This window comes from Lissotriton vulgaris, chromosome 7, assembly GCF_964263255.1.
Source record: "Lissotriton vulgaris chromosome 7, aLisVul1.2, whole genome shotgun sequence".
In the NCBI taxonomy this organism is placed as follows: domain Eukaryota; kingdom Metazoa; phylum Chordata; class Amphibia; order Caudata; family Salamandridae; genus Lissotriton; species Lissotriton vulgaris.
In genome coordinates, this window is record NC_141695.1 from 1,725,709,423 (window position 1) to 1,725,723,234 (window position 13,812).

The window sequence follows — 13,812 nt, forward strand, 5'->3', positions numbered from 1 at the left end:
GAAAACACGCAGAAAAACCCAGCAAAAAAGGGCAGGCCTACGCTCAGGAATGAGGAAAAAAAGAGCAACACCCACAGGGAAGAATAAAGACAGAACCAACGAATATGGGGACGATAACGATAAAAGCAATAGGGATGATGACCTGCTCTAAAAGATATCGGATATTATAGATTCTAAAATTAAAACCATTATCAAACCTCTAATTGCTAAGATCGACAAACTAAATGCGGAGGTAAAGAGAATGAGTGGTATTCAGTCTAAGGCTGTGGATGGAGTCGATATGTTAACTACACTTGTGACAAAGATGGCACAGCCAGTTGAGGAAAAAGTGGGGAATATCACAGAAAAGGGGCGCTGCACGACGCTCCCTGTTTGTTTAGCTCAACACTCATCAAACTCCACTAACCAGTCCCTGGCTACTGACGGTGCACCAGCAGTAATAAGCATTCCGCCAGTAATATGTCAGGAAACCGACCCCCTCCAATTTATTGAAGAAGCCTCCCCAGTGGTATTGGTGTTAGCCAACGTTCCACCATTAACGACTGGGCAATTGGAATCACCAGCATCACTGTCCAGTAAGGCACTGCATTGGTTGACAGGAAATATGCAGATGGCTCCAGGAGGCAAACAACAGCTTGCAGGAGAAATTAAGTCAGTGAAAAGGGTCACCTGGATCGGGAACCGACCAAAAAGGTTTACAGGAGACTGCGTTACAGTGACTTTTACTCATCCGGCTGTCCTACCCAACGTCCTAAATCACATCTTCCCGCCACAAAGAAGATCTGGGACTGTAGTCCCCCTTACCCTTAAATTCTTTTACGGGGTACAACAAAACGTAACATTTCCCAAGGCTCCGGGACCTGTATGGGACACTGTGAGAAATAACAGAGGAATAAAGGTTCCATGTAATGAATGGGGAATGGTTTTGGGAAATAGATATGAAGCTCTGTCAGGACTAAATGATTGTGAATGACTGGGTAGATGTAATACTGCTTTTTTTAGTCCATTGGGTGAATACGTAGGGGGAGATTTGATTGCACAGACAGATGCTGCGATTGTTGATACTCCTACTCCACAGACAAGTGTTAGAAAGAGCCAGGATATCTTGGTGGCTACTGGAGATGGTCATCACCCTTCTGGCCGACTTGAACATTCTGCTGAAAGTGGTCTAAATGTAGATTTATCTCCAAATCAGACTGTAATTGGGAATAATATAAGTGAATATGATCCTTTAAAACAATGCAGGGTTAGCCAATCCAGTTGTACGAAACCTTCCAATGACAAAATTCTTGCCCAATATATTCTAATGTCATGGAATGTGGCCGGCTTAAAAAGTAAAATCCCATCACTGGACTGGTTAACTTTCCTAGACTCAAAGGATATAATCCTTTTACAGGAAACTTGGTTGATAGCCCCAGAACCCATTCAAGGTTACTTACATTTTTATAACCCAGCTATACCGAGCGTAAGGGGAAGGCCTAAGGGTGGCTTGGTGACATGGGTCAAACAGAATGGTGACCATTCAGCAGTTCAATTGCTCACTAATAGTCCCGATATTCTGCTGGTTAAGTTACAGCGCCCTCACTGTAAGGATCTTTACATTTTCAACATATACTCGAGGGGGCTTCCAGGTGGCAAACCCACTGAGGCGGTTGATCAGCTAGACTCTCTTTAAAAACAATATTGTTTGAACGCTAATGTAATTGTTGGCGGCGATTTTAATTGTTGTTTCGAACCCCTAGATAACCATGATGTTGACCTCACGATAGAAGCGGACTATATCTGGTAAATCCCTCAGCTGTCTTTAATACCTATCAAAAAGTGGTCCGAGGCTGCACTCCAATTAAAAGTTCTATGTGTAGAGCATGGGTTGCGGTCCACCAATGGAAGAACGGGCTCCGATAAACATGGTGCCCTCACTTTTAACAATGGCACTTCACAGAGTCGTATCGACTATATTTTGACCAATAAAGAGAACTGGGCTAGTGTCAATGATATGTGGATTGAGCCAAGGGCTGAGAGTGACCATGATCCATTAATTTTGTCATTTAAATTGTTTGACCTACTGAAAAGTGATGAAACGAGGGAAAATGTTCAAATAACCCTCTCAAATGATAACAGACGTATCAGATGGTCAAATTGTGTAACTAATGATGAAAGTATAACAGCAATGAGGGACCTAACAACACAGACCATTAGAGATTTAAGGAGTAACTCCACTATGGAGACTTCGATATCTGAAACAAGTGTGATCCATGATGTGTTTTTTAATAAACTGAAATTCTTCTTTGTTAAAAAAGTTACTAAAAAGCAGCGTAGGCCAATAGGAAAGGAGGATCAGTGGTACGACAAAACTTGTAGGGCTGCCTATGCTGCTTTGTCTGATGCAGTAAAGACAAAAGATAAAATCAAGATAAAAGATGCCCGAGTCATGTATAAAAAAATACAAACAAGAGCAAAGGGGGATTGGGAGGAAGGATATTGGAGGGATCTCCTAAAAGCAAGCAAAGAAAGATCTATGACCTCCTTCTGGAACATCGTTAAATGGGTAAGGGGGGTAAAAAGAAGTGAACCCACGAACCATGTGTCACCAGAAGTGTGGGTCTCCCGTTATGCGACCCAGTTTGCTGCTGAGGACGGAGATGAAGAAGGGTGGGAAGGCCCCATAAACACTACTACGAGCCACCTATCCTTCACTAAAGCCGTGGTCCTAAAAACTTTAAATAACATCCCTAAAGCTAGGGCTCCAGGCTTAGACTCCGTCCCTGCAGATTTGTTTATTCATGATAAAGATCTATGGGCCACCTATATCCAGCTGTTAGCCAATGGTATTGCTAAGGGCTCGCCTATTCCGGAGACTTGGAAGGGTGCCGAGATTATCCCTGTCTTTAAAAAGGGGGCATGCTCGGACCCAGGCAATTATAGGCCTATAAGCCTGATTGCATGTATTCAAAAAGTATTGGCGAGGCTTGTACTGCAGCGCATCCATGGTTGGATAGATGAACAGGACATACTGTCACCTTTACAGGCAGGTTTTCGTAGCCATACTAGTACCATTGACCAAGTTTTTAGATTTGTTTTAATATACTGGCGTGTAGTTCACCTTGGGGGGGGTATGCTTTTTGCAGCCTTTGTTGATTTAAAATCAGCATTTGATTTGGTTCCTCGCTCAAAGTTGTGGAATATCTTACAAGAACAGGGTATTCCAAATGAAATTTTGTCCCTATTAATTAGAATGCATGAGAACAATTTTGCACAAGTCCGTTGGAACCAGCAGGGCAGCGTTACTGATAAATTTCCTATTGCAAAAGGAGTACGTCAAGGATGCGTACTAGCTCCAACGCTCTTCTCGCTATACATCAACAGGGTGATCAGGTACTTTGAACAACAACCTACAGATGCCCCAAAGTTGGCAGGAAGACTGATCCCCCTGTTGATGTTCGCGGATGATACCCTGTTGATATCAAAGACCCAACAGGGACTTCAGAGGGCCATTTGTGTTTTTGAGTCGTTTTGCGCGGATCATGGTCTTGTTATTAACACAAGTAAAACAAAATTTATGGTCTTGCACAAACGGAGACACATCAGAGGGAAGGTGACCATGGATGGGGTCCAACTTGAACAGACACAGGTTTTCAATTATCTTGGTATTACCCTGTCTTATAAACTAGACAGGAAACAACATACTAACCAGCTAGTACAAAGCATGCCCAATTGACAGGAGCTCTTACCAAGGAACTATTTTCCTCACATACTAAACCAATTAGTCCGGTTTTAAACATCTATAATGCAAAGGTCAGAGCGGCAGTCCTTTATGGGGCCGAACTCTGGGGGCTTAGTAATCTTACAAAGTTGACGGTAGCACAAAACAAATTTCTCCGCAACATTTCTGGCTTACCAATGTCAACACCTTTGCTACCTCTACATTATGATCTGGGATTCCATAGCTTTGAGGATACGGCTAGGTATAGAACAGTTGCATACTGTAGGAGGTAATGGGTAACCCCTGAACTCTCACAGTACGCCCAAGGCTTCCTTGAGGTTAGATCCTTGGATACAAGTCAAAAAATAGTATGGATGAGAGAGGTTAAAACAATCTACAGGGCTATGGGACTATCTCATTTGTGGGATGACCCTGTAAGTAATGTTTTTCCACCCAAAAAAATACTTCGAGGTTTGTATTGGAGCATGGTCGAGGCTAAGTGCTTTGGAAGTTATATTGATCGATCCTTTACTAAAGACTTTCTAGAACTCAAGCATGCTCCGGCCCTCCAACCCTATTGGGATTGGATAACCGTCCCAGGGGATCAGAAGAAGTATCATCAATTGAGGGTGGGGACACTACCACTGAATGCCCTAACTGAAAAATGGTACAAGAACCAAACTTCAAGGTGCCCCTTTTGCCCCGATCATAAGGAAAATATTGGACATGTTTTGTTCGCCTGCCCTGAATATAGCGCCCCCAGACGATCATGGCGAAAACCAATTTGTGCCCAGTTGGGCATAAAATCAGCAACTGAGGCTGTTAGGATTTTGAGAACAGACACTTCCCAGCCGGCTGTTATAGCCATGTCGAAATCTCTTCATTGGACATGGATAATTCGGGCTCGCAAAATGAGCTTGGAGTAACCTCAGGGTTAGCTATCATATGCTGCTATTCAAATTTGTACATTGTATTTTTTATACTATGCATACTGCATTGAGTAACTGATGTATATTGCACTGATGAATTTCGTTTTTTATAACTGTTTTTATCTTTTTATATTTTAACAAAAAATGTGTATGTAATTATGTAAATAAGATGAGTTAGGTTGATATATCTTTTTTTTTTATACTAAATTGAAACGACTCATTGCGGATCATATATTCTTCAGGGGTGTGGGGGGTAACAAACAAATAACCATTTTTTAATTGTAAAATGTCTTTGATGATTGAAAAATATCGAATAAAAACTATTTGATTTGATTTGACAGGTTGGATGGGATCTTCGTTCAAGAAGAAACCTGAATTTAATATACAACTTCTCAGTGCCTGCTTCTAAATTTCACAAATGGTGTGTTGCATTTCTTGGAAAGATGATACTGTTTATTCTTCTAATTGTACTTAATAATATAGTGCACATACACAATGGTTTCTGCACGCTGAAGGAAAGAAATATTAGTTTAGCTGTAGAACAATTAAACCAGCCAATCCTATTACCTAACTAGCTAAGTGGGGTCATTTAGCCTCAGGTGGGCAGCCAGATCTCCAGCACAGCAGAGGTCTTGACTTCCAGTTGCCTGTAGTAGACCGCCCACGGCTAGAGATCCCCAACCGTATGGCAGGGGTATCTCTGTGCGTACAGTGTATTCGATATTGTGAGAATGAAATTCAGACATAGCAGGCCACCAAGTTTATTTTGGTGTTGAACATTTTTGTTTTTGTTTTTCTCATAAAAACTTTCAAAGCAGCAGTTTGCTGGGGAAAAATTTGAAAAACTGACATGCCAAGAGTTTACTGCAAGGATGGCAGGATAGAAGCTCCCTCAATTTATTGCAGAGCTCCTGCTAGGAATAACCACCTAACTCTTTATTTCCCAATCTGAGATGGTCAGTCTGCTAGGGACAAGGTTTTTTATCTACTGACTGTATTCTAGATTCTGTATCACTAGATCTTTCATCTCTAGATATGGGTGCTTAGCTTTAGGTGCAGAGGACCTTAAATGTTGTCCTGGTTGGTAAGCACTGAGATAGAATGTGGTAACAGATTTTATGTGCCTTGCATGTACACTTCAACAGCATTATTTTATCAAGTTAGGGGATTGAGCACTAGCCATTTATGATAGTTTTGGTTTAATTTTCTTCATTTTGCACAAAATGCAGCTAGGTAAATGATTGGATGCATTAAAACATGCTGTCTCTAAATGAATGTAAGGTGGAGGTAACATTAGTGAGTCTAAATGCTTCCTCAGTTCTCCCCTTCTTATGCTGATACTCTGCCAATTGCCCCTTAATTAACTATTGGTGAGGTTTTGAGTTGTAGTTCTACTGATTTGTGATATTACCGTTATTGTGTTGTAGTTTTCGTAATGTAGTGCTTTAGCCCCTTACATGCGCATGATGGAACTACGCCGTCATGAGCCACGGGCGGTGTGTGCTCATAACAGCGTGGTTGTGTTGGTGTGGGGGTGTGTGTGGGTATGTAAGTTTCTGTATAGGTGAGTGATTGGTTGTCAGGGTACATCTGTGGGTGTCTAAGTGTCTATGTGGGTAGGTGAGGAGGTGTGTGACTGCCTGTTTGGATGGATGAGTGGGTGAGTCAGTGGCTGTATGGGTTAGTGAGTGTGTGAATGGCATGCCTGTGTTGGTGAGTGAGTGAATGTGTCAGTGGTAAATGGGTGAGTAATTGGGCATGTAAAGGCAGTATAAGTGAGTGATGGTGTATGTGAGTGACTGTATGGGCGATTGAGTGAATGTGGCAGTGGCTGTATGGATGGGTGTGCTTGTGTCAGTGACTGTATAGGTGAGTGAGTACATGTTAGAATCTGTTTGAGTAAGTGAGTGAGTGTGTGTGTAACTGTTTGGGTAAGTGGCTGTGTGATTGACTGTATGGGTGAGTGAGTAGGTGTGTGAGTAGCTCTACGGGTAACTGACTCAGTATATGAGTGGCTGTATCAGTGTATGAGTGGATATGTCAGTGGCTAAATTGGTGAGTGACTGGGTGTATGAGTGGCTCTATGGGTGAGTGAGTCGATGTATGTGTTGATCTATAAATCAGTTAGTGGCTGTGTAAGCACTAGTCTGGGTGTGTAAATGGATTTGAGAATGGTAGTGTGGAAGTTGGTGTGGATTTATGAAAGGTTATATTGGGGTGTGAATGGGTGTGCCTGAGATTTTGTGGATGATGTCATCAGTGATGTCATTCTTGCAGGGGCAAGTTACAATTAGTTCACTAACTATAATGGCTGAATTTCACTGGTTTTGTACAAGTAAAACCTGAGCCTAACTATAACGTCCCTGTAACCTTTCGTTTTTTCTGTGAATTTTTAAGTTTTTCTAAAATTCAATTTCCTAACAATAACGTCCCTGCAACCATTTTTTTTCAGTGGATTTCTAAGGGTTTTTAAATGCTAATTCCTAACAACAACGTCCCTATAACCTTTGTTTTTGTCAGAAAATTTCTATGGTTTTTAAGCCAGTCGCATTTGCAGAGTGGTGGAGAAAGTGGGCGGGTCCTCCGACCAGCTCTCAGGAATCTAGCTGTGTTGAACTTACAGGAGGTACTTGGAAGGCTTTATTGGGGACCCCGGAGAGCTTAAATGCCTCCGCAGTCCCTGCTGGCTCCCTGTGTCCTGCAGGAGCCGGCATTACTTTTGTTCAGAGGGAGCTTCATACATGCAGCTCCCTTTGGCCAAAAGCAATTCTACTCTTCTTCAAGTAAGCGAGAGTATGAGAGCAGCATTTGCTATGGCTTAGTGGACCGGTGCTCCTGCCAAGTCATAGCAAACTGTAATGCCCTGGAGTTGGCGGTCCCCAGGGCCAACCAGGCTCCAGGATGGGGGCCACATGACCCCCTTCTTTAAAGTATTTAGCCAGGGGGAGGCGATGGTCCCCAAGGCCGGGGGCCTGTAACGGAATCCCTTAATTATTATATTTTTGCTCAGGGGAGGTGGCAGTCCAGCGGGCAGCAGAGGTGCCAAGCAGGCCCCCGCATTTCTATACTGTAGTGTCCCGGGGAGGTGGTGGTACCAGGGGCTGCTGAGGGGCAGAGTGCCCCCCGCATTTCTATATTATAGTAAACTTGGGATATGGCGGTCCCTGGGGATGTGGGGGGGGCAAAAGCCTAGGAGGGGGGCCCCGTGAGCCCCCCTCCTTTATTACAATTAACTGCATGCCCCCGTGATTTGACCCACCCGGGGCCTTCTTTAAAAAGATGAGCAGTCTTCGTGCGTCTTTTTTAAATTTGCTGCAGATTCGCGGGTCACCTACGAATTTGCTACAAAATTTAACAAAAAATGCTTTTTAACCCCAGCTGGGTCCCTGTGGGACCCAAATCATATCTGAGGAGTCAGGGTATTTCTACCCTGACCCCTTATCATTATTTTGTACTTTTTATGTGGGACTTGGCTTTAAGCCGAGTCCCAAGATAGCTGCCAACACTTCCTGGTTGAAGTGTTGGCAGCCAATAACATTTTAGTTGGATACGCCAGTCCATTGCAAGGACTCGCGTCCCCAGATATCTATATTCTTAAAACTGTAATATCTCTGAAACTACTGAACAAATTTACACCAAGTCACAATAAGCACGCTTTCGGGACCAACATCTAGCTTTCTGCCAAATTTGGTGTAATCTGTTCAGCACTACAGACTGTAGTCGTGTTTAAAAATTGAAAAATGCCTTAGACATAACATGGGTAAATCGCGTTTCGAGACCCCCTTTTTTCCCGGCCCCCTTTGACGTATCACCCCAAAACCTTCAACACAGCATTTGAACTAAAAAGGGGATGATTTTTGGAAAAGTTTGCAAAGATTCATCAAGCAGTGCAAAACAAAAATCGTTTTTCCTATGGAAACTTTGGTAGTAACTATAACTACTTACTGGCGACCGCCAGTATGTAATATATATAAAGATCTAGGGGCATATGTAGGAAGGCGTATGCGATTCGCAAACGCCGGAATTCGCAGAATTCCAGGGTTTGCGAATCGCAAACGGCGTTTTGGTTTGTAGGTGCCACTTGGCAAAATAAGGAATCGCAAAAATTGCGATTCCTTATTTTGCTCAAGCATTTAAGGAATTGCAATTTTGCGATTCCTTAAATGCTATGTAGGGGTGCCTTTAAAATTACGATTTTGGCTTAAAGAATCGCAAAATACCACCTACTTCAAGTAGATGGTATTTTGTGATTTCCTGTCAAAATGCATTTTTTTTAAAAACTCAAAGTGCCATGTGGCGCACAGACATGGGACTCACGTCTGAGCATACCCATCCCACTCAGGGTGACAATTGCAAAAACCACAGTTGATGGACAGAATGCAGAAGAATGTCCTACATTCACCCCAGTACAGAGATCTGGGCCTAAATCCATCGTTTTTTTGCACTCCACACCACCCCAGTTCAGACATGGCCATGTGCCAATCAGTCTGACCCTGTGCCTCATGGGAACAGTCCAGCCCGAACTGCCAACCATGCCTTCCCTGGACCGGAAACAAGCTTCCGAGGACCGGTTTCTGGCATTCCAGCCGTCTTCAGCCCGGCTTGCTTGAATCCAGTGGTGTGAAGAGCATGGGACTCACGTCTGAGCATACCCATCCCACTCGGGGTGACAAATGCAAAAACCACAGTTGATGGACAGAATGCAGAACAATGTCATACATTCACCCCAGTACAGAGATCTGTGCCTAAATCCATCGTTTTTTTGCACTCCACACCACCCCAGTTCAGACATGGCCATATGCAAATCAGTCTGACCCTGTGCCTCATGGGAACAGTCAGGAGTTTGTTAAAGCGCGATTACTCACCCCTAAGGGTCTCAAGGCGCTAGGGGTGGGGGGGGGGGTGGGGGGTGCAGGTTCCATTCCATCAAGGAGGGGGTCTGTCGAAGAGCCAGGTTTTGAGGTTTCTTGCGAAGATGGGGAGCGATGTTGTCTGTCTGAGGTGGAGCGGAAGGGCGTTCCATGCTTTGGCCGCGAGGAAGGAGAAGGAGCGGCCTCCCGATCTGGTCTTTCTGGTGCGGGGGACCACGGCGTAGGAAAGCTGGGCTGATCGTAGGGTCCTTTGGGGTGCGTGGAATTTGAGTCGGCTGTTCAGGTATGCTGGTCCGGTGCCGTGGAGGGCCTTGTGTGCGTGGGTGAGCATCTTAGAGGTGATTCTCGCCTCGATGGGGAGCCATTGGAGTGTGCCCAGGTGCTGGGAGATGTGGCAGTGTTTTGGCAGGTTGAGGACCAGTCTTGCGGCGGCGTTCTGAATGTTCTGTAGCTTGCGGATGAGGTTTTTGTTTATTCCGGCGTAGAGTGTGTTGCCCTAGTCGAGTCTGCTGGTGAGCAGGGCGTAAGTGACTGTCTTTCGGTGTTCGAGGGGGATCCAGCCCGAACTGCCAAGCCATGCCTTCCCTGGACCGGAAACAAGCTTCCGAGGACCGGTTTTTGGCATTCCAGCCATCTTCAGCCCGGCTTGCTTGAATCCAGTGGTGTGGAGAGCATGGGACTCACGTCTGAGCATACCCATCCCACTCGGGTGACAAATGCAAAAACCACAGTTGATGGACAGAATGCAGAACAATGTCAAACATTCACCCCAGTACAGAGATCTAGGCCTAAATCCATCGTTTTTTTGCACTCCACACCACCCCAGTTCAGACATGGCCATATGCAAATCAGTTTGACCCTGTTCCTCATGGGAACAATCCAGCCCGAACTGCTAAGCCATGCCTTCCCTGGACCGGAAACAAGCTTCCGAGGACCAGTTTCTGGCATTCCAGCCGTCTTCAGCCCGGCTTGCTTAAATCCAGTGGTGTGGAGAGCATGGGACTCACGTCTGAGCATACCCATCCCACTCGGGGTGACAAATGCAAAAACCACAGTTGATGGACAGAATGCAGAACAATGACATACATTCACCCCAGTACAGAGATCTGGGCCTAAATCCATCGTTTTTTTGCACTGGGAAGCTTGTTTCCGGTCCAGGGAAGGCATGGCTTGGCAGTTCGGGCTGGACTGTTCCCATGAGGCACAGGGTCGGACTGATTTGCATATGGCCATGTCTGAACTGGGGTGGTTGTTAATGATGTGTAACAATGTACGTGTACCTTGACTTTGAGAGCTTACCAAAGAATGCAAGATTTCAGGAGAGGGTTGAGTGCTCCTTGCACGTTCCGGCTGAATGTGTTTGGGTGCCATGCTCACCGTTTGGTTTACCATCTGCAAGTGCCTAAACTACACTGGCATTACTGCTTTCGAAGTAACCTGGAGGGATACTGCCCGAGCCCCATGGAGCAAGAATGACAGCATCAGACTGCAGAGATCAGTGGTGGTCACAGGGTATCAAACTTGAGCTGTTTTTCATATGCCAGACAAACACCATGAGTTTCAGGAAAGGGAAATAGACACGTCTTATAAACTGCCTTTTACAAGATGGTGGACTGTCCAGGGAACTTTATCTGAGGTTCACAATCAAAGATGCAGTAGAATACATTCCTGTGAAGTCAGTTCCTGTTTGAAGCATACATAAGGTGATATTTACAAGCGATGGATGTTTCGCAATGCAGTCATATCCATTTTTTGAAGTTGCATTCTTCCCCCACTGTCTACAATTTCTGTCCCTGATTTTTGCTTCATGCAGTTTGAAATTCTACTCAGGGGCATAACTTCGGGGAGGGAGTTTGGGGTACTAAAACCCCAAAAATGTATTCTGTAATAAATAGTTAGATAGAAAGCTTTTCAGTGGATATGATAAAGTCTCTGCTGAATTTCACCTGAGAATTTTTACATGTACACACTGACAAAAAAGCACACACAGTCTCTCACTCATCGCGGTTTTGAAGTCCCTAAAAAATGTTGATTTGTTTGACAAATTTTGTGTTTTAAGTGCCCCTGACAATCTGGCCTCCTCTGTCTTTCCAGTGCCCTTAAACCCCCATCATGTCCTACTTCTCATATATTTTGTTTTAAGAAGATTTCCCAGTGTGACTGTTGAGATACATGAAGCTTACACATCCCCACCCCCAATCTTAATGTCCAAGATACACCCCTGATTCTACTAGATATAACCATGGGTGCCATTACTTGTCTCTTTCCTCTTGCCTGATGTCAGTGGAAGTTTGGTGTCTTGCTATCATCTTCAATCTAGAACTACAAGATTTTCAAGGAGGATTATATTTTTATCTTTTTCAGGTTTTCCTCCTATTGGGGACTCCTTATGGAGAAATGTGTCACCCTTTACATTGATTGTGGGGTGGAATTGTGGTTGCTGGGAGAAATCGCCCTTTTCTCATGCACTCAAGAAGGAAACTCAACAGACCTTCTCTGCGTATGGTCCGTGACATAGTAGTAGTGCTGTTACATTTTAGTTGTAAGGTTGTTGCAGTACTGTAGTGTTGTATTTGTGGCATTGACCATGGTTCCTGTCAAGGTACAGAGTTCACCACTAGGCCAGACGTAATTTCTAAATTTGGACGGTTGCCGTTGGTGCTGTTGGATGTAAAGTCCTTGGCCACCCTGACAGACTGTACTCTACCCACCAAACTCTGAATCTGGAAATTGGTGTTCAAAGAACCTTTTGAGAGTGGATCTGCTAAGCTAATAATATTGTATTTTATTCCCAAAAGGATTAATATAAGTCTGAATCTCACCAGTGGGAAAACCACATGTGCACCCCCTCTGCCCTGTGTTGTTCTTCCTCTTACTTTTACTCCAAAACAATCTACTCTGTGGGTGTGTGCAATATATTGATGGCCCTACCTGACCCTGAGGTTGCTCCATCATATTCTTGGTGTGCCCTCTGCTTTGCTACTTTGGCACTGTTTGAACACCTCAGTTTGCCTAAACAAAAAGCTACACTGGAGCTTCCTTTATTGAATCTCCAGGCCTAAATTGAAATCCTGGGTGCAAAGCAATGCCATATGCTTATCTGTTATGTGTCTTTCTCTGCACAAAACCTGCTCACCCAACCTCACAGTACCATTTCCTGTGGACACCATTTTGTAATATGGCTGTCTGCAGCTGTAGCGAATCTCAGCCAGGTAATCATACTTTTCAGTGCCGGAGAGGAACGTGAGCTCAGCGTTGTCAACATTTTCTGGGGGGACACATGTCACCGCTAAAAATAAAAAGAGAGATGAAGTTATGTACAAAACATCCACAACCAGAAAATACAGGTGAGATGATATGAAATGTATGGACAAGGGTGAAGTGCCATTTTGTCCACAATCCGGGGAAAGTTATTCCACATTTGAATCATATATGCTGCATTATTATTAGTTATTTCACATTTTAAATTATATATGTGTATTAAAATGAAGCTATTGCAATTAAATAAAATCATGGTGATGTGTTTAAGTGTGTTTTCTGGTTTAGGCTAATCCAGGCCTCAGTTGTTCCTCAACTCCTTTTTAAAAATAATCCCTGCATCATGAAATATTGGAGGAAGCCTTTTGCTACTTTCCAAGGCTCTTCCTGTTAGCAAACTATTGCATTCAATCTTGATTGTTTTCTTTTGTTTATGTAACTAGTTTGTTCTGAAATCTCCAGATGACATTAGTTCAGAAGGGGCAAAACTTTATTCATGTAGTGGGTTAGTGCTAAGATGATTGCATTATTTGACATTTTAGAATATTGCAGTATCAATTGTTGAAAAATTGATATTTTGGATGACACCAGGCTGACTTTGCAGATTGTATAATTTGTTATGGTGAAATTTATTGTAAAAGACCCCTAAATTTGGAGGTGAGTCAGATTCTCAAACACCCTTTTTTAGTCAGTCTTTGCTTATTGAGTGTATTTTGAGGCTTGTCTCTGGTGACATATTACCTCAGTGTTTTGAGGTCAACACCGTCTCTGACCCCCTAAATTGGGCTTACCACTGTTGTGTAGATTATTTAAGTGATAGAGCGCACACACTCCCAACAGTTAAACTCTGTAAATATTCAAGCAGTTTTGCTCAGCACAGACTTACGCTGACATTCTGGTTGTGTACGACTCCACTGTCCGTCGCCTCGGCACTCCGTACGGAAGGATCTCTTGCTAACATCACCCTGAAAAGTAATAAGGACCACATCACCACCAGGCTGTATATTAATCCTAAGAATTTAAATAGTATCACATCCCTTTCCAGCCACTT

The 13,812-nt window shown here is 43.8% G+C and overlaps 1 protein-coding gene across 2 annotated transcripts in view; it reads right to left on the minus strand.

Moving 5' to 3' along the window:
• The window catches only part of LOC147706455 (complement C1s subcomponent-like), a 102,731-nt gene that overhangs the window by 14,721 nt on the left and 74,198 nt on the right, over positions 1–13,812 (minus strand). The window contains exons 9-10 of one of the 2 annotated variants that reach the window (XM_086932963.1): positions 13,648–13,726; positions 12,655–12,792 (exon numbers count right to left, since the gene is read on the minus strand). In XM_086932963.1, the coding sequence (XP_086789089.1) occupies positions 12,655–12,792; positions 13,648–13,726 (217 nt within the window). Of the gene's footprint in view, positions 1–12,639; positions 12,793–13,647; positions 13,727–13,812 lie in introns of both variants that reach the window. The other variant, XM_086932962.1, reaches the window with a different exon arrangement.